Here is an 18928-nt window from a genome sequence, read left to right as displayed (position 1 = left end):
CTATTCAGCAATATGGGGAACACAAGCAACGCCAAACATCATCTTTCCCATCGACTAGTACAGCTGCAGCGAGATAGACACTATCATGCCTCTTCCATACGCAGACGCCGACATTACGCGATTGCAGCGCGATGCGGACGACAATCTGCTCACATACGGGACCGCATTCCATCCTGAGATAATCACCTCTACCGATGGCATCAACGTGCAGACAGCATCGGGTCACCGAATGATGGACGTTAGTGGCTTCAAGCTCGGGAATGTACCAAGTATACAATGCTAATTGTTTTATTTAGTTTACCTCTGGACAGATGAGCACTCTGATCGGGCATGGCCATCCTGAGGTCGTGAAAGTGATCGCGGATCATGCGCAACATCTCGATCATCTTTTCAGTGGGATGATCAGTCCCCCAGTCATCAATCTTGCGAAACGGTTAACTGGCGTTGCGCCGGCTGGGCTCGACAAAGCTTTCTTTCTCAGTACGGGCGGCGAAGCGAACGAAGCCGCGATCCGGCTGGCCAAATTCTACACTGGCAAATGGGAGATTGTTGGTCTGGCTGCCTCATGGCACGGCATGACAGGCGGATCGCTCGGTGCGCAGTATCACGCTGGACGTTCAGGTTACGGTCCAAACATGATTGGGGTAAGCGTATCTGCCTTAACTGCATGTGAGACGTGCACTGACCTTGTAAACCTACATTAGAACCTAGCACTGCCGACCCCAAACTCCTATCGATCGATCTTCAGACACGCTGATGGTACGCATGATTGGAAGACTGAGTTGGACTACGGTTTCGATCTTGTAGACAAACAGTCCTGCGGCTCACTCGCAGCGGCTATCGTTGAGCCGATCCTATCGAGTGGCGGTATGCTGGAGCTTCCCCCTGGATATCTGAAGGCCTTGAAGGACCACTGTACCGCTCGAGGCATGCTTCTCATTGTTGATGAAGCACAGACAGCACTTGGCAGAGCTGGCGATATGTTCGCATTCACACACCACCCCGAGGACGAAAGCGTAGTACCGGATATCGTGACACTCAGCAAGACGCTTGGAAATGGCATACCGCTCAGTGCTGTCTTAACTTCGAACCCCATCGCCCAGCATGCCAAAGACAACGGTTTCTTGTTCTACACTACCCATATCAACGATCCCCTTCCAGCTGCTGTGGGCGACAAGGTTCTCGAGATCGTCATGAGAGACGAGCTCTGCGCTCGTTCCAAGAGGCTCGGTGTCAAGCTCCAAGCAGGACTCAGGCAATTGCAGTCACGCTACGGTTGCATTGGGGACGTTCGTGGTCGCGGTCTGATGGCTGGAATGGAGATTGTTGGCGACAGAAAGACAAAGGTCGGTGCCCCGGAAGTAGGAGCCGCAGTGTCAACAAAGATTGCAGAGATGGGCTTGTGGGCTCAGCTAGCCACGATGGCATCGTTTGGTGGAGTGTTCCGGATAGCGCCTCCGATCACGGTTACGGAGGAGCAGATCGATCTCGCTTTGTCAATTATCGAAGAAGCGCTGAGGTTGACTCCGGGTACGATGCCGCTCTACACTGATATCGCCGCGCAATCATAATGTAGGTTGGTTCATATGGAAGATAATCCTTCTAGTTGGCTGTAGTATTCAATACCTATAAGTTGGTTGAGTGGAGACTTCTTGGTCACAATGGATTAACATCCTCGCAGCCCGTTGTGAACCGCATTAACAATGACCAGAACCAGAACCAGAGCCAGGACCATAACTCCATCTCATCCAGAAGCCCAAATAAACAACGCATGCTTTTCCCATACTTGAGGTAGTCTAAGTGTGGAAAGAGTCAAAGCCCTTTTCAAACACCCTCTTCTCGGTCAATTCACCGCGCACCTTCTCCAACTTTGTCTCCGCAGCCGTCTTTGCTGCCTGCTCGACCTGTGCCTTTGCCTTGGCATCCATCAAGGCCTTCTCGTAAGTACAGACTGACTTCAGGGCTTCGTTGAAGGACATCATCTGCGCACTCAATGTCTCTTGGGCGCCATTTTCTTCTCTTTCCAGGCTCTCGATCTGAAGTCGTACCCTGTCTCGTACGATGCGCTTGGAGCGATTGAACTAAATTTGAGGTCAGTTTGGTGTCTTCAGCTCCCAATCACGCGACTTACCATCAATTCTGAGTCTTCATCTTCCTGCTCTTCGTCTTCGCTTGTGGCCTGTTTCTTCGGAAGCCTTTTCCTCTTAGGTTTGTGTGCAGATGTGGGCCCCGCTAGTACACGTCCGAGTAGCGAATTTGTGTTAGGGTGACTGTGCATTGTCTTCGGAAATCGGCTTGCAGAGTTATTGCCATCTCGATGTACCGTAGTACTGAAAGCACACGCTTGGTCGTTCTCAAACACTTTCCCCAGCTCTATCGGTGACTCCTCTTGCTTGAAGTATGTCTCCTCATCGTCATAGTCTTCTTGGGTGCTTAGCTGAGTTGTGGTTTTCGTGTCATGAGTAGTTGTTGGAATGATGAGAAGCGGCCGAAGTGGCTTTTCATTCCATAAAATAGCCTCGTCTGCGATGTGTATGCATGCCCGCTTCAACGCTTCTAGACCATCTTTCTTGAAGACACAGCGGTCAATCGCTTGCTGTTCAAGGCCATAGTACGAGACCAAGAAACGTAGTTCCTGGCACCAGTGGCGGCTACCAACGTCACTGAGCCGGTCGAAAGGCTCAAGGAACTTGATGTGCTGCAGCTTCGGTACTGCTTCCCCTCTTTGTTGTTGGCGCGTTCCTATACTGTCATTAGGGAGCTTGATGGCTACCAAATTGTAGAGGCCACTCGTTGCGAGGTACAATTCAGCGTACACGCGGGTTTCTTCATCGTGTTTAGAAACCCCGATCAGTAGCTCTGCATCAGAATAAAATCCGCGGCCTTCCTTGGTAACTGTCGGTAGATAGCAAAACTTTGTTCGCCATTCCTCGTCTTTTGCGATCTCTTGATGAAGCTCTGCTAGAGTGTAGCAATTGGAAGGCTTTTGAGGATTGTTCTGGGCGTTTGTCATTGCGAGACGACTTGGAGGAAGATGTTGGATCACGAATATTACCCTGTATAACCACCCAGCGCTGGTAGAGACCTAGCAGGGTAGGTTCTGGGAAGAGTGTTGGGATAACTGAGGAGGAGCGGCAGCGCCAGTTGGAGTATGAAGCGTGAATCTGAGAGTACCTAATGTCAGACTGGATCGGTGTTAGGAGGATGGTGTATATGAGCGCTGATGTGGGCGGGGCTCTTAGCGCGCCTGCTAGCCTTCAAGAGCTCGGGTGATGAAGTAAAGGTGAGTGGAAAAGGTAACATGGCTATGATGTGCTCTTCGATGTCTATCACATCATCACCGATTCCTGGTATTGATAGCTTGACTTAAGATCTAGTCTCTCACCTACTGCGGTACATCGTCGCGAAAACTATCTATTCCTCTATCGCCGGCGTAGCCAGACCATTTCGAGCCGCCAGGCCAACGATCGTCCCACAACTTCTTGCCTTTACTGTCTTCCTTGCTTTTACGTTCGTGTTCCCCGCGCCTAACAGTCTGGACACAGTTCCTTACTTTCAGTATCAATATCGTTAACGACCTTGTTGCATTGACGTTGTATGGGGGGACTTTGGGCTCGTGAACATAACGTGAAAGTGTGTGTAGGGCAAAGCAGCGTATCCCCGCATGAGTATTGTATGCAGTGGCGGACGCACATTGTTAAGTCTAATATTCGGAAAATGTATACGAGAAAGTCAGTACTGTCTCGCCCATTGCTTTAGTATGTCGTGCGCGTGGGGTTAGCACCAGTGAATGACAGCGACGTGAATTGGTATGTGGAATGGCAAAAGTTTGACATTTTCGTGCTAGCAAGCCAGCGTAAGATAATATTTACAGTAAAGAAGTCGCCAGCGAAGTGAACGACGTTTGGCATCTTCACACCCTTGCACCATCACAGCATCTGCGTCACCGCCTCAGGAAGTTGAGTCTTTCCACGATGGAAAGCTTACGGGCAGTTGACGGTGATGGACGCGGAGCCAGTGGAGAAGTAACCCTCAGTGGCGACGATCTGGTAGTAGTGGCTACCAAGGGTCATGCCCTTGCTGGCCCAGGCGTCAAAGTGAGTCTTCATGTTGACGGATCCGCTCGAACGCTTGTTCTGGCGAACAGACCAGTACTGCTGAAAGGTCCTAGTTCCATCGATGGATGGCTGGTTGGTACGGGTCGACTGAGCGATCTTGTAGGAAGAGCCGTCGGCGGTCAGTGTACCCTTGTTCGAGGCTTGGGAAGATGGGTCGTAAGTTCTTTGTGATGTTAGTGTATGTCTCTCATGCAGTCCGTACAGGGACATTGCTCACCCGAAGTTCTCAACGACGTAGTACTCGACGAGCGGGTTGCGAGTCCAGCCGTAGATGGCAAGGTAGGAGTTGCCATTGGGGTTGTAGGTACCCGAGTAGGTGATGGTACTAATACAAGGTCAGCAAAGGTGTCACATCAAGCATGCAGCTGTTTGAGTCGACATACCGGGCAGATCCAGGGTTCCATCCCTTTCCACCGACGAAGTTGCCACCGCTTCCCCAGTTGACGCTGTAGCTTCCGCCAGCACCGTTGGTGTAGGTGACGCGGGAGCCACCATCGGTCCACCAAGAGTAGACTAGACACATGATCAACTATGCTCAACATATTACTTCATGATCCGACTTACAGCAGCCGTTGTGAGTTCCCTCGGCGTTGGGAGTGCTCTGGCGGGCAACAAGGTCACTAGGCGAACGAGCAGCTACATCAGTGGCGGGAGCAGCGAAAACGCCAGTGGCCGCAATAGCAGCGGTGACGAGGGAGGTGAAAGAGACCATCTTGAATATGAGTTGCTTGTGGTAGGAAGCGAAGGAGATGTTTGATCGTGGTGGTGATCTACGAGGCGACTCAAGATGGCTTTATATGCCTTTGCTCCACTACACACCGCGGCTTGGTGGTTCAATGGGGTAGCACCGGTTCTGCTGGCGGGACCAAGACAAACATTCTCGCCATCACTACGGCCGTCCGTCTCTTAGCAGCTAGGATGTAGATCAAGTGCTGCGATAGGAGAGACACCACTATGCCGGGCTTGGCTTCTGGAAAGAAAGGCATGCGAAATGCCGGCGCAGCTTCCGGTGTGATTGGTCTGTAACTTGAAACAAACGGTTACGGGACAAGACCGGGCGGTCATTAACCTACATGTCAATATCTCCGTGGTGGAGTGGGCTTCGGGTCATGGCGGCGCTACGACTGTCCTGGCAAGCACCCATCCACGTGTGCTCCCAAGCTCTATGGCATGCATATGCCAAGCTCTCCGCCTTTACAATCTTCCTGCGGTTAAAGAACGTCTTGGCGTGAACACCGAACAGTGGAGTTGTGAGGTGGTAATCTATGTGAAGCCGCGTGACACGTGTGGCGCTTCCAAGGCTAGAAGTGGCGGCAAAAGGCGCATCTCTTACACATTGTATGGTGATTGCTCGATATCCAAGAAGCTTAGCAGGCTATGCAGTACTTCAGGCATAGTTCGTGAGGTGTTGGCGATGTCACAGCAACAGATGAAGGACTGCGATATTTTCGTGGGGCGTCCAAGCGCGCTGCCAAGAGACGTTTGCCTGCATCTTGCTTGAGCCGCATACCGCTTGTCTCCTTCTCACCGTCACTGCGCTCATGTTCTGGACCAGCATAATCAGCGAACATGTCGGCAGCACGAATCCGCAATCATAGTTACGAGATCGTAATGAGTTCTCCGACCCCTCAGCCCGGCTGCGCAAGACCACCGTCCCTGGTCCTTGAGATCTTGCGAATATGGATCGATCTCCTGACTTCATATATACGGCAGGCTTTCCGAACCACTCCCCTTGTTACCAAGAACGTCTAAATGAGTTCTTGCATGCCATCACATGGGGTTGTCATATCCGTAAACGACGCATCACCACGTCTGCATCACCGCAGCCGCAATTCCCTCTTCACATGTACGCAGCGCCCCTTGCGTAATGCGAGGTGATCACAACACGACATTTCCCCGTATCCCGGAGAATAGCAGCCAGTTCTGGGGATCCGGGGAACTTAACGCGCCAATCACGTTTTACCCGCCATATTGTGCGCCATCACGTACGGTAAATGTTTACATAGCCGTCTGTACCCCAGATTCTACAGTCTAGACACCGCACAGCGGGCTTGCTTGCCCAGACTCTTGGTACTGTATAAGATGTCTTGTCCCGGTGGGTGAAAGGAGAATGCGTGGAAGCTTGGTTGAACCGCCGAGTATGAAGGGGCACGCTGTGCAGGTTGGTACAATGGAGCTCGGATTGAGTGAAACATCACGTGAGCTAGGCTTTGCAAGGAGACCACAGTAACGAACTGTCCACCCCCAGTTGCTGATGTTTTGCTCTCCTTCGATAATACCGTAACCTGTCACTCTTCAACTAGGCTCCTACAAGGTCTTGCGATCGTGGAAAGCTCAAAATCTAGCTTCACCATGACTTCCTGCAGGGTACTCAGAGGTGCACTGGAAAAGTTCTTACTTCACCTCGACAACGACAAGGACGTAGCAAACTCGAATTCACTGTGACTGAATAGCGTGTATTCTCCAACCTCTGCTACTAACCAGACTTTCGCTATCACTAACAACACCAACAACCTCCTCAGTCCCCAGTCTCCCAGTCAAATCTCCAATTCCAAGCCTACATCTTCACCAAAACCACAATCTAACAACAATGTGCAGACGCAACTTCTACCACCACACCGCATGCGAGCACAAGACACAAGTCTACGACAACCCGTTCACCATGTGCGGCGCAGATCCCGGAAGCAGGTATCGACTACCGTGTCAAAACCCCACCAATTCCATAACCATTTTCTCGGGACACTGCAGGGACTGCATGTTGGATTTGGAGAAGAAGCTTGAAGATCTGAGGATCTGTCAAGAAGCAGGTTGGGTGTGGACTCCGAGGAAAGAGGTCTGATCAAGGGCACAAAAGCCGCTCCAGGAGAGGTTGAAGGGGTATGAGGGGATATAAAGGAAAAGAGGCACCAACTCACGAAATGTGGAGTTACGGCGTCAACAGGGTCGCGATATATGCAGAAGTCAGTATCACAATCATGCAGAGAAATACAATTGTATGATATATCAGTTTTTTTCAATAATTACTATGTAATTGCTTGGATCAATTTCATCTTCTTCGTTCTGTCACGTCAACCACCGCAAATTTGCTTGCGTTGAGGCATGTGCAAAGTGACGCAATCTGGGGTATTCGTCGTCTCCAGCTCTCTGGCGGAGCCCGACATCAGTCGTTCAGCCAATCTGACAAAGGAAATAAAAGAAAACTGGGGGTATTGCGCTCATAACCGGGTATATCTAGAAGCAAAAGGCCTCGCACTGAAATCGTTCTCATCGTTCATAACCATATCCATCTCGTTCATTACGTAGTTTGTCATCTCTTTCATCCATTCTCGTGTGTTGTGTATTTCGTTTCGTGTTCGTCGTTCAAAGATCAGGGTCTTCGCTGGTTGATACCTCCGGCTCTGGAAGCCACTCCCTCAACTGCATCATTCTGTTCCTCGCGTGAATGATGAAGATGGAGATAGCAAGTGAGTTCCAAACATCACAGCCTTCCTGCATAAAGTCGTACATGGCGAGTAAACGTAGTGAAGGTTGTTCGTTCTTCAAGGTCGGCGGCGCGTAGCTCACAAATGCCATGACGGTGTGCGTTGCAGTGATACCATAGAGGGTCGGGACTTCAGGTACAATAGCATCTCCGCGGGCTGCTGCCTCATCGATCTGTAGAGCGTCGTACCATAGCTCGTGTAGCCGACCAAGCTTCTCGATCATCTTGCGCTCTCCCACGGCCGGGTGTACATGTCTCGAGAAGGTGACGGTTTGGAATAGAGGGAGCTGGGACCAGAGATGCTCGACTCTACCGTCTTTCATAGCCCATTTTGTGTATGCCTTGATAGCTTTGCCGATCTGGAAGTGGGGAGCGCGCTTCGTCCGCGTCTGCCAGGCGTCGCGAGCGACACCGCCCAGGTCGAACAGCTTCTCGAGAGCATGCTGCGCTGGACGCTGTTAGTAAGATCCTCTTAGCAACTACAAGATCGTAACATACCACTGTAATCAGTACCGGAGGCTGGCTTGATGAAGGCCTTGTCTATGTTCTCGGTGAATAGGTCTGCGGGGACAGTCTCGAGATCATCGATCCAGCTAATGGGCATCAGTGGCTCAAATCCGCGCATGCCCAGCTTCTGAAAAAGAAAGACCGCGTCCTCAGACCAACCAGCGTCACGCAGCTCACGGGCTTGTTGATCTTGTCTGTACCGCTCCTGGTCGTGATTGACTTTCTTCTGTACGACCATGTAGGTGCCGTCATCAACGACCATGGTCTCTTCGTTCGCATCCCATAGGTCGGCCGAAGAGCCATCGTTTTCGTGGTCCCTCGCGAGTGCGATGGGCGAATGCGCGACCAGGGTATCTCCTTCCAGGTCCTTGGACGACATAGCCGAAGCTGGTGGGGAGGGCGGTAGCAGCGTCGCATCGATATCGTAGTGAGTGCTCGGTGGGCTGAGTCCCCGGGTCTTGACGTGCGTTTCGGGACTCATGTCTCGTGTAGGCGGTGGTGTGGTGTGTTTTGACAGAGCAGCGGATCGAGTGGGGAGCGCAGGCACCTTGAAGGCGTACGGCTTCTCCCGGCGCTGTTGTGTCTTGCGCGGACTGACATAGTTCCAGAAGCAATCGGACACTCCGCGAAGAAACGCCATACTAAGTGGAAGGTGGGAGCGGTCGAGTCTGGTCGCGTAAAAGAAGTGTCCCCGTCACTTCGTGGTGGGCGTGACGTGTAAGGAGCGTGGTGGGGGTTTGCAGGCGATATGCGAAGTCGCGGTGAAGTGAAGGTGAGGGTGAGGCTACTCGATTCCCCATGCGGCAGGCCCAGGTATAGTCTTTGTCCCTTTGATGCGCTGTTGACCGGCTGAGTCTTTCACTCACGGGGAGTAAAGACGGGGCAAAAAGGAGTCATAGCTAGTGAAAGTAAGGTGAACGGAGCGGCTTGTTCCTGCATGGCTCATGCAGCCCTGGACTCGGTCAACTGGTCTGCCACGCTGTCACATTATGTCTAACCGTATCCGACTAGCGTCAACCGCTGTGAATGCAGGTGCGGTGAAGATCTTATCAGATGGAACTTTGACACCCCACCAGATCTCTGCATCCCCGCCAAAAAAGAGTCGAGCCGCTTTCGGAAGACATTTGCGTGAAGAACTACGTTCGCGGTTACTTTTCTTTTCCACAGCAGCAAAATGGCAGTCACAGAGCAGGACACCCAAGTTCCTACGCTTCGCAACATCCTCACCTCGGAGTCGGAGCCCCTCGCCCGCCGCTTTCGCGCTCTTTTCTCTCTCAAGCACCTTGCGGGCCTGCAGCCACCCAGTGCGCAGACTGTTCCCGCCATCGAGGCCATTGCCGCCGCTTTCGCATCGCCGTCAGCTCTGTTGAAGCATGAACTCGCCTACTGCCTGGGTCAGTCGGGGCACGATGCTGCCATCGCGCCCTTGAGGGGCGTATTGGAGGATAAAGAGGAGGACTCCATGTGCAGGCACGAGGCTGCCGAGGCACTTGGTGCACTGAGCGACAAGAGCAGTCTTGAGCTGCTAAGGACATTGAGGGACGACGTTAAAGAGATCGATGTCGTACGGGAAACTTGCGACATTGCTGTGGACCGCATAGAGTGGGACCATGGGCTGCAGAAGGGGCAGGAGAAGCTGAAGAAGAGGTATGCTAATTTCAATTCCTGCGTATTCTACTTTCTTGCTGACTACTACACAGCGACTTCACGTCCATCGACCCTGCGCCACCACTACCACAGAGTACGGAGAAGGCATCGATCCCCGAACTTGAAAAGACACTGCTCGACACCTCCTTGCCCTTGTTCCAGCGCTACCGAGCCATGTTCGCCCTGCGCGATCTTTCATCGCCGCCGGACCTCCCAACTGCCGTTCCGGCCGTACAGGCGCTCGCTCGCGGATTCACAGACCCATCTGCTCTCTTCCGCCACGAAATCGCCTTTGTCTTTGGGCAGCTGTCACACCCCGCATCCATCCCTAGTCTTACAGAAGCGCTCAGTAACACAAAGGAGGCAAGCATGGTCCGACATGAGGCAGCCGAGGCACTTGGAAGCTTGGGCGATGAAGAGGGTGTCGAGGATACTCTGCGTAAATTTTTGAACGACCCAGAGCAGGTGGTGCGCGACAGTGTGGTCGTAGCACTTGACATGGCAGAGTTTGAGAAGAACGGAGAGATGGAGTACGCGATCGTGCCGCAAGCTGTTGCAGCTTAGCGCAGCCCAAGGGATTGCATGCATACGGCGTTCGGGGTATCTAGAATTCAAAATGGCCACATAGGTAGAATTTCCGCTTCAGTTGTTGGTATTCCATCTGTAACATAGCAATTAGCATAAGCTCAGCTCTTGACATGGACGATTGAACGTACTTGTGACCGCAGTCGCACTCGTAGAAGACAGTACTTCCTTCATCTGCGCTTCGCAGTTGTTGTGTGTAGTATCGCACTTCCTCTCTTCCGCATTTCTCGCATGGATGATTGATGACGCTGCTCGTCTGAACGTCCTCTTCGGATATGGTCTGAACCTCGGATCTCTTTGCGCGCAGCGACGACGGGAAAGCGGTTGGCTTCGAAACTGTGACGACAGTCTTGGACGATGTATCTGCGGTCGGTTAAATCTTCTACTCTTCTGCATGCGCAACATAGACGGCGCATACCTTTACATTGCGCTCCGCATGCCGCGCAGGTCAAGATGACATTTTGCTTGCCGGCAGATCCGTCGAGGAGATTTCCGCAGTCGGTGCAAAAGACAAGACTACCAATAGCAGACATGGTGGGTGATTTATCGATTTATCGTCTTGGTGCGGGTGATTGGTGTTGGAGTTGAGGAAAAAAGTTACAGGGAATCGCGACTTCCGCGGCTGCAGCCAAGCTAGGACGGGAATGGCAGGCGGTGAGAACGCGTCTGAATGTCGTGCACCACCACATGCATTCATGCTCCCGGTCGCATCGCATGGTACTTTTACAACAAGTTTGCTACCATCAGTCTACCAGGCAGCGACTGTCCAGCTACCGGAGCATAGCATGCGCGCACGCACGATGATATAGCTGCATGCCCAACCCGTCCAATCCAAGTCTACCACCACACCTCGACTGCGCCTGTCCGCAAGTGCTCAACACCACAAGCGGCAATGAATGGCGACTGGCATCATGCCAACGGAGGCGCGCTCCCGTTCAGAAGGCCTCCGCCCACAGTGGATGAGGCCCTTCCGTATTCGCCCTTTACCTCCATCATCCCCTTCTCGCCCGGTGCGTCGCTCTACTTCACTTGCGCCCTTTGCCCAAGCGCTTTTCTCTCACCTGGCTAATAACCACCAGAAATCATACCCTTCCCAACCGCCGAGCCTCCTACGCCACCCTCTACCCTAAACCCCGAGCAACAAAAAGCCGCGAAGAAGGCTGTCGGAATCTTGAACGCCGAGATCCAAGGCCAGTCCACCGCCCAGCATCTGCATGATACCCTCAACCAGCTTCGCAACCTCCTACTCCGCGATAGTCTGCCAGAGTAGTGGGTCTACGCTCTTGCCGTACCTGGAAGTATTGTCTAACACCCACAGTCACTTCAAGCCCATGCCGCAACTACCAACGCCCCCGCCGGACAGTCCCGTCAAGAACACCAACGGAGATACTCGCAGCGCTATCTCTGATCTGAGCCCCTTCGCGCGCAGGCTTTACGACCAGACGGATGTGGCATATACGGGTAGGCCTCTTTGTCACTTTCCCGGTGCAACCACTAACAAGGACAGCACCGAATGTCAAAGCACCCGAACAGCCTCGATCAGAGTCGGCACCTTCCCGAAAAGCTGAACCTCCACAACTGCCGCGCCCAGCGCCCACACCGCCCCAGGCCACCTCCAACGGCCATGCCTTCACGCAAAACATAGATTTACCCTTCTCGTCAAGCGCTCTTTCGTCGGCTCCCAGCAGCACGCCAGTGCGGCCTCCTGGTCCGGCCGTTATGATAAAGCCAAAAGCGGTTCCACGCGCCGACTACAAGTACATCGACAACATCGAGATTGGAAGCTTGTCACAAAGGAAGGAGGACAACAGAGCCGAGAGCGGCGTTGCAGTCTTGAGACCCCACGAACGAGAGATCGCTGACGGGAAGATTGAGATTCTCAACTCTCTAGTCGCCAGTCTGAGCGAAGACAAAGATGATCTTGACGGCTCACTGCACTTCACCAGAATCCCAACTCCTGACGGCGAGTTCAACGTTCTCAAACCCCGCTCAATGGAGGCTCTTTCAGAGAAGATGTCCGGTGTTGTCAGTCTCGGCCGCTTCAATGCGCTTCCTGTGGACCTTGCCATGGAGATACAATCACTACTACACCCCGCTGTCGTGTGTGCAACTAAGAATGGGCTCTTTCCACAGGATGAGACTACCCCGGAGCTTACCGAGAGCATTACAACAGCCAAGCTCGCGCTCAAGTCATCCAAGCTCCTGCTGGAAACCATGATCGAGGGTCGTGACGACTATCGGATGCGACGAGAGGACATTATCGATTCTATTGTTGATCTCACGAAGCTAATCAAGAATGCCTGCATTGTGCCTGTCGTTCAATCTCGGCGGTCTGGGGAGGCTCAAGACCTTTTTACTGCAGCATCGGCTCATAGGCCAGATCTGCAGATGGTGCTGCGACTGTGTGGAGCAGTCCTTACCCGCTTTGCTACGCTGATGGGCAAATACAACCTGCCGGACCGGGCACTCAATACTTTAGAGTATCTGACGTTGGAACTGCTCGTTGAGCAGAATAGCGAGAACGAGAAGGATTCGGTGTTTAGTATCAAGAAGTTCGAGCATTTCCGCCAGAAAGTCATGGATGTTCTTGCCCAGATTTTCGCTCGATACCCAAGCCAACGGCAGTCGATTCTAAATGGTATTCTAGGCAACCTGGAGAAGCTGCCCGACAAAAAAGCGAGCGCGAGGCAATTCTTGTCGGCTCGTGAAGTCCCGATTATGACGATATCTGCACTTTTCATGCGATTTGTCCAAGTAGTCGCAACGAATCCGAGCACTCGTCTTGCGTCACAAGGCGGAGACGCAGCTGGCGGCATGATTGAAGACGATACCAGCGATTACGAGCCTGGCCAAGCACCTTCGAAAGCCCCAAAGAGAGGCGCCGGCCGGACGCCGGCAGTGATTGCTCAAGACTTGACGGTGGAAGCTACCAGCACGGCAATGTATATTGTAACCCAACTGTGCGACAAAGCCTCGAATACTTCCAAATCAGGCGATAAGCCATTCCGCAACCTTCTGGACTTATTCATCGACGACTTTTGTAACGTCCTTGGTTCTCCCCAGTGGCCGGCTGCTGTCATACTTTTGCAGAGCCTCTTGGTTCGTATGGTCAACATACTCAAGGACGACTCAGCAAATAAACACTCTGTGGTCGACAAAGACATGGCACTCACAACAATGGCGAGGATCGGTTGTGGCGTGATTGATTTCAGAGACCAACTCAAGAAGATGAAGCAAAGGCTGGACATTTCGCAGTCCGATTTGTCGTCAAGACTAGATCGTCTTGTGAATGACGCCATGAGCGAAGACGTCAAGGAGAGGGTTAATGATGTGGATCTGCTAGCTTTCGATGGCCCGTACCGCATGGTTCTCGAATCACTGGTCGATTATCTCGATTTACGCCCCTCCCAGGAAGACCCGCATCTGCAGGCAGCGACTGGCTGTCATATCAGCTCGTGGCTGGCAGCTGTCGTTAAGACCTTTCCAACAGTTCCAGAAGGAAATACAGATCACAGGCCGCAAGCAATACAAACTGTTCAGCATTGTCTGGAAAGCATGATTCCAGACCCCAAGTGGCTCAGTCAGAAGTAGTAAGTTTTCCAACTTGTTTAGGCTCGTTCCCCAGCTGACGGTGCTTGATAGCAAATTCCAATCTGTGTCAGATGATCAGAGCAAACTCGCCGCGGGCGTCATCACTTTACAAAGCCAGGTGTGCAGGTACCTTTCGCAGATCGTCAACTATATGCAGGCATACGCCCGGGACAAGAGCTCTTCGAAGCTTCGGACGAGAGGAACAGCAGGATTGCAACAACTGCTGGACAAAGATCCTCGGGTCATCTCCGAAGGACATGTCATCAACATGATCCCATCACTTAGAGACAGTTCACCGATGGTCCGAGAGGCGACGCTTTCGCTCCTGTCGAACTGCTTGGCCAAAGAACCATCTCTCGAGCGCCATGTGCTGCCACAAATTCTGGAGATGACCACAGATCCCTCAAACGGCCCCAAGAAGAAGGCCATCAAGCTACTCAAAGAGATCTATCTCCGCTCCACTTCAAATGATAATAGGCTCAAGATTGCCGCTCCTCTACTCCTCCCTTCGCAGGATAGTGAGAGTGCAATTTCCGAGCTGGGTCGCAACGTCCTCGAGGAGATATGGTTGACGGCAGCTAATAACAATGTCAAGACCGACGACAGTATGCACAGGCTCAACCGTGCTCAACGAGCAGCCTTCATGGTAGAACTCTTGGACTCTATCGAGCAAAGCGCTGTACATTTGGAAGCTTTCGAGAAGTTTTTCGCTCATTGTCTGTCACCTGAAGCGAAGGGTCCGGCTTCTAACCGAAAGATTTGCGCACAGCTGGTTGTCGACTTGGTAGACGAAGCCATTGCTCCCGGAAGCGGTACGGATATCAAGTCTCAAGCTCGCGTTATGAACACCCTTAGTGTTTTCGCGAAGATCGAACCGACCCTGTTCACGCTCGACCATCTGCGGCATCTGAAGCTATACATCAAGACCATCGCCACCATGGATGACGTGGCCCTCGTGCGGCCAACGGTCGTTATATTTCGGCATGTGTTGCCGACACTTCCCCCACTTCAGCATGCTTTCGCAGAAGAAATTCGAGCAAGTCTTCAGCGCAACGTTCCTAAACTGGCTAAATGTGCATCGATGGGATGGCCTACAAGTAGAGAAACTCTTCTTGACGTCATTCACTGCTTGTGGGCTATCAGCGAGATGCCGGGCATGGATACTGACAAGATTTTTGCCACAATCTGCTCTGTCATATGCAACCTTAGGCCACTTTTGGACTTAACCAAAGAGCAGGCAGCCCAGAAGGCTGATACCATCATGTCCTATCTAATTCTGATTGGTGCTTTTGGTCAAGTTTGCAGCCTGGATCAACAGGTCGAATCGTTCAACAACAAGCTCCGCGCGTCCCTTAACAAGCACGACGGAAAAGAATCTCTGAAGAAGCACCTGGAGCCGATGTTGAACCAGAAGAATCCACCTCCCCCATCTCTATTCCTATTAGACACGGTCCGACCTTTCACCATGCAGATTTGGGAGCCGAAGATTCGCGAGCAAGCCCTGCAGAGTATGGGTGGCATATGCCAGCAGTCGCCAGAGCACTTCATGCGCAGTGAAGTGGAGAAGGTGGTCAAGCTTGTCTTTGTTAACGAAGGAAACGACACCCTGAAGCACATCGCACTGTTATTCTTCAGGCAATTCTTCACTGTCGCTGAGCGGCGCTCGGAAACTGGTGCGCAAATTGCAACCGGCAAAGGAGCTGCTAATGGCTCGGCGCGCTTGGAAACGTCTTTTACGGCTACCGGAAACGATCATGCCACGCTGCATCTGGCGCAGAAGTTCTTAGAATATTTCGTGAAAGCTGCATTGGAGAACAAAAATGAGTCTGCCGTCGTTGCCACAGATATCATCGCTAGCATCAGTCGCCAAGGTCTTGTTCATCCAAAGGAGTGTGGTGCTGCGCTTGTCGCTCTTGCGACCTCGCCTTGGTCAAGCCTGGCTCGAGTTGCAGCCGACGAACATAGACGCATTCACGAGAAGCAAGAGTCGTATCTGGAAAAGGAGTACATGCAGGCCATCCACATGGCTTTCAAGTATCAACTAAACATGTTCGCTGATCCTCATGGCATGGTCGAAGCTACACACACTCCGAAGCTCGCGAAGTTGTTTGAGGCATTGAAGACGGGCAAGAAAGCCAGTCTCAAAAAGTTCATCAATAACTTTTGCAAACAAGTGGACTTCGACTTTTCAAAGCTGGATATGAGTGGCACTATACCGGAGGCTGTCTTGTACGCGCGCTTCTGTCTGGAGAATCTGGCTTTGCTCGACTTCCCTCACCTGGAAGAGCTTGCTGTGTTCCTTCATGCAGTTGAAGCGATGGTCCTGAACACCACAGGGCCCGCTATAGGAGTTATCATCGCGGATGAACTTCCAAAGCAAGACGCGAATTCAGTGCAAGCTCAGCCTCAAGATATGTTCCAACAACAAATGTTGGAAGCTAGTGGTGCAAACGGATTTCCATCAATGCTACCAGCGGCAGTTCCGACAGCACCTCAACCTGCTACTCCAACAATCAGCAACGACAGACTTCGTCAGATCACCGCAGCTTGTATGATCCTGCAGATGGTGTGGGAAACTCGCACTTTTGTTCGAAAATGCTACTCCATGAAGAGCAACGCGCCCATTCCGCAAAAGGATCACATCAAGCCTGCGCATCGTAACAACCTCGTCACTGGTAAGGAAATTTGGGAACGCTTCGAAACGATCATGCGCGCTCTAGATAGCCGCGAGAGCATGGTGAAACAATGTTATGACTTTGCAGATTTACTGGATGTTGATCGCGAGACCTTCATTGACGCCGAAGGAGACGATGCACTTGGTGCAGGGTATGAGACCCCAACCGAGACTGGCGAAGACGGTACGCCATTCCCTACCAGTGGTCGTGGCAGGAAGAGGAAGAGCAATGTCAGCTTAGGCAACACACCAAAGAAGGCAAGGGGCAGGCCTGCTGGATCCAAGAAGAAGAGGAATTCTCGCACACCGGATGGCGACGGCGACTCAGACTAGCAGCCCTGATCGGACAGCCACCGATTGCCTGCGAGAACATACATTTGATACGGCGGAACCAATACTCCATTATCTCAACAAGCACATCAGCATCGTCGGCTATGCCACGCGCATCGGACACTTCCTTTTGTTCAAAATCGTTTCAGCATGCTTTCGGCGTTCAACGGAAAAGGCATATCATCGATACCCACCAGCATATGGTACATGGACAGTGTGTATCTGGCGTTTCTCATTTCGTGGCATCACAAGCTTGATAGCTTGGACGGCGATCTTCAGCATGTCATCATCGAAGCTATCCGAATCTAGAACAATATATTATCAAAAACTCCTATCGGGCTCTCGTGAAACAACCCACATGCGATGAAAGAAATTTGGTGACGATGAAATGACTTTTGTTCTATGTGCGATTTAGACATCTTGCCTCTCCCGTTACCTGTTTATCCATTCCGTGGTGGTGTCCTACGTTTATGTTGCCATGTTCCTACGCATGCAACTCGCACGCGTTGACATCTTGTGATGTCTTCATTGCGTCTTCTCCATGTTTTCAGCATGCAACAAGCACTTTTGTCTCCCCGGTGATATAGCTGTTCCCCACGATATGATTGTCATGTATTTGCTCAACTTCCACGTCTTTTCCACCTCGCCCAGTGGCAGACAAATCTTTGTCTGCGTCCCTCTCCTCCTTATCCAGAGTCAACACATGTGTTGGACCCACACGATGCTTCTTATCTTCTGCGTCTATCTGGGGAGAAGACCGAGGAGAACTGGCGTCGCTGCTATATCGCCGTTCGTCATTCTCGACATCCTTCATGCGCACTACATCTGCACTGTGCTCGTCTTCTGATATTGCAGAAGCACTGCTGAATTCCGCTCCCGGGCCCGCATCGAGAGTCGTCGCGTGTGCTATCACAGAGTCGGCTTCCGGAAACACGTCGGAAGATGGGTAATGCGAGGAGATGGCGTCAGCCTCGGTGGAAGCAGATTGAACGGGGTCAGTCGCGGGAGACTGCAAGCGCGAATGCGAGCCGTTGAGAGACGTTTCCGGAAACGACAGTGGTGGATGCGATTGAAGGCTTTGAAGGCGAAGCGCGCCGCTAGACGCTTCTTCTCGGATTTGTTTGCGCTCGTGGTAGGTAAGACCTGGTAAGAAGTCTGAGACGTCGATTACGCGGACATCTGTTGGTCCTCCCTTTGGTATTTGTTAACGGCGCGTGTAGGAGGGAGAAGCTGATTGTGGTACGTACGATATCCATATTGTCTAGATTGGGCTTCTGCTCGCGTCTATCGCAAAGTAGTGTTCGTTTTAATCTTAGAATGACGCGATTGAATGCCATTGTGTGAGCTCGAAGATGCGTGGTTTGGTGGGCTTCGGAGACGTGTGGTTTGATGCGCGATATCTCGTTGGCAATCGAAAGGAATATGGTACATGCAGCGATCTTACAAAGACGGCGGCGTTTGAAACAATTGGGTGAGAAAAGAGTTTACAGTAACGAGACAGAGGCCAGGAAATAGGCCAAAAGCGGCAGGATCGCGAAATCTAGTTCGCATAGGAAGATGCTCGATAGATGCTAGTAGGTAAATATTAGATAAGCGTGAGCGAAGGACTGAGAGTGTGGCACCAAGTCTGCCTTCTTCAGGCGTTGTCATGGCGCTCGGCCATCCCTTACGAATTCGCCCTCATTGTTCCGATGCTGACATTCCTTTGCTTTCGTTGGGGATGTAAGAGCGGGAGTGGGCGCCGCGGAATGTAAGGAGCTGGGCGAGCTTGATAGCTCGTGCGTCTCAAACACGTGAACAAAGAACTTATATGTGAATTGTAAGCAGAAAGCCTTACGGCGAGAAGCGTCGCATTTGGAAACAAGAGATTGAATGAGACTGCGATCATGAAGCTGGTTATTAGCATCAGACTTGCGAGTGTTGTACAGTTTTGCAAACTCTACACCACCATCTGCTGGAGGTGGATAACGTCTTTGAGGCCAGAAGTTTCCACTT

At 52.0% G+C, this 18928-nt stretch overlaps 7 protein-coding genes across 7 annotated transcripts; 3 read left to right on the top strand and 4 right to left on the bottom strand.

Annotated features, from left to right (window-relative positions):
- Positions 1 to 85: 85 nt before the first annotated feature.
- J4E86_000876 (uncharacterized protein) lies at positions 86 to 1571 on the top strand (the record flags this gene model as incomplete). The annotated part of the gene is made up of 3 exons (XM_051441449.1): positions 86 to 238; positions 297 to 644; positions 705 to 1571. The coding sequence occupies 3 exons, from the start codon at positions 86 to 88 to the stop codon at positions 1569 to 1571; spliced, it is 1368 nt and encodes a 455-aa protein (XP_051307620.1).
- Positions 1572 to 1796: 225 nt separating this feature from the next.
- On the bottom strand, positions 1797 to 3013 carry J4E86_000875 (uncharacterized protein; the record flags this gene model as incomplete). Its single annotated transcript, XM_051441448.1, has 3 exons — positions 1797 to 2081; positions 2132 to 2195; positions 2343 to 3013. The coding sequence occupies 3 exons, from the start codon at positions 3011 to 3013 to the stop codon at positions 1797 to 1799; spliced, it is 1020 nt and encodes a 339-aa protein (XP_051307619.1).
- A 970-nt stretch (positions 3014 to 3983) lies between these two features.
- On the bottom strand, positions 3984 to 4830 carry XYL1_1 (NAD(P)H-dependent D-xylose reductase (XR); the record flags this gene model as incomplete). Its single annotated transcript, XM_051441447.1, has 4 exons — positions 3984 to 4281; positions 4336 to 4443; positions 4502 to 4631; positions 4683 to 4830. The coding sequence occupies 4 exons, from the start codon at positions 4828 to 4830 to the stop codon at positions 3984 to 3986; spliced, it is 684 nt and encodes a 227-aa protein (XP_051307618.1).
- A 2648-nt stretch (positions 4831 to 7478) lies between these two features.
- Positions 7479 to 8746, bottom strand: J4E86_000873 (uncharacterized protein; the record flags this gene model as incomplete). The annotated part of the gene is made up of 2 exons (XM_051441446.1): positions 7479 to 8047; positions 8098 to 8746. The coding sequence occupies 2 exons, from the start codon at positions 8744 to 8746 to the stop codon at positions 7479 to 7481; spliced, it is 1218 nt and encodes a 405-aa protein (XP_051307617.1).
- A 534-nt stretch (positions 8747 to 9280) lies between these two features.
- On the top strand, positions 9281 to 10317 carry LIA1 (deoxyhypusine hydroxylase; the record flags this gene model as incomplete). The annotated part of the gene is made up of 2 exons (XM_051441445.1): positions 9281 to 9753; positions 9807 to 10317. The coding sequence occupies 2 exons, from the start codon at positions 9281 to 9283 to the stop codon at positions 10315 to 10317; spliced, it is 984 nt and encodes a 327-aa protein (XP_051307616.1).
- Positions 10318 to 10395: 78 nt separating this feature from the next.
- On the bottom strand, positions 10396 to 10871 carry J4E86_000871 (uncharacterized protein; the record flags this gene model as incomplete). The annotated part of the gene is made up of 3 exons (XM_051441444.1): positions 10396 to 10414; positions 10470 to 10701; positions 10757 to 10871. 3 exons carry the CDS (start codon positions 10869 to 10871, stop codon positions 10396 to 10398), a joined length of 366 nt encoding a protein of 121 aa, XP_051307615.1.
- Positions 10872 to 11230: 359 nt separating this feature from the next.
- Positions 11231 to 16936, top strand: J4E86_000870 (uncharacterized protein; the record flags this gene model as incomplete). The annotated part of the gene is made up of 5 exons (XM_051441443.1): positions 11231 to 11348; positions 11418 to 11607; positions 11657 to 11799; positions 11846 to 13928; positions 13981 to 16936. The coding sequence occupies 5 exons, from the start codon at positions 11231 to 11233 to the stop codon at positions 16934 to 16936; spliced, it is 5490 nt and encodes a 1829-aa protein (XP_051307614.1).
- Positions 16937 to 18928: the final 1992 nt, after the last annotated feature.

This window comes from Alternaria arbusti, assembly GCF_024043155.1.
Source record: "Alternaria arbusti strain BMP 1465 chromosome Unknown scaffold_1, whole genome shotgun sequence".
NCBI classification, from domain to species: Eukaryota; Fungi; Ascomycota; class Dothideomycetes; order Pleosporales; family Pleosporaceae; genus Alternaria; species Alternaria arbusti.
Note: the sequence above shows the minus strand (reverse complement) of the source record. Positions and strands in the feature narration are given on the sequence as shown.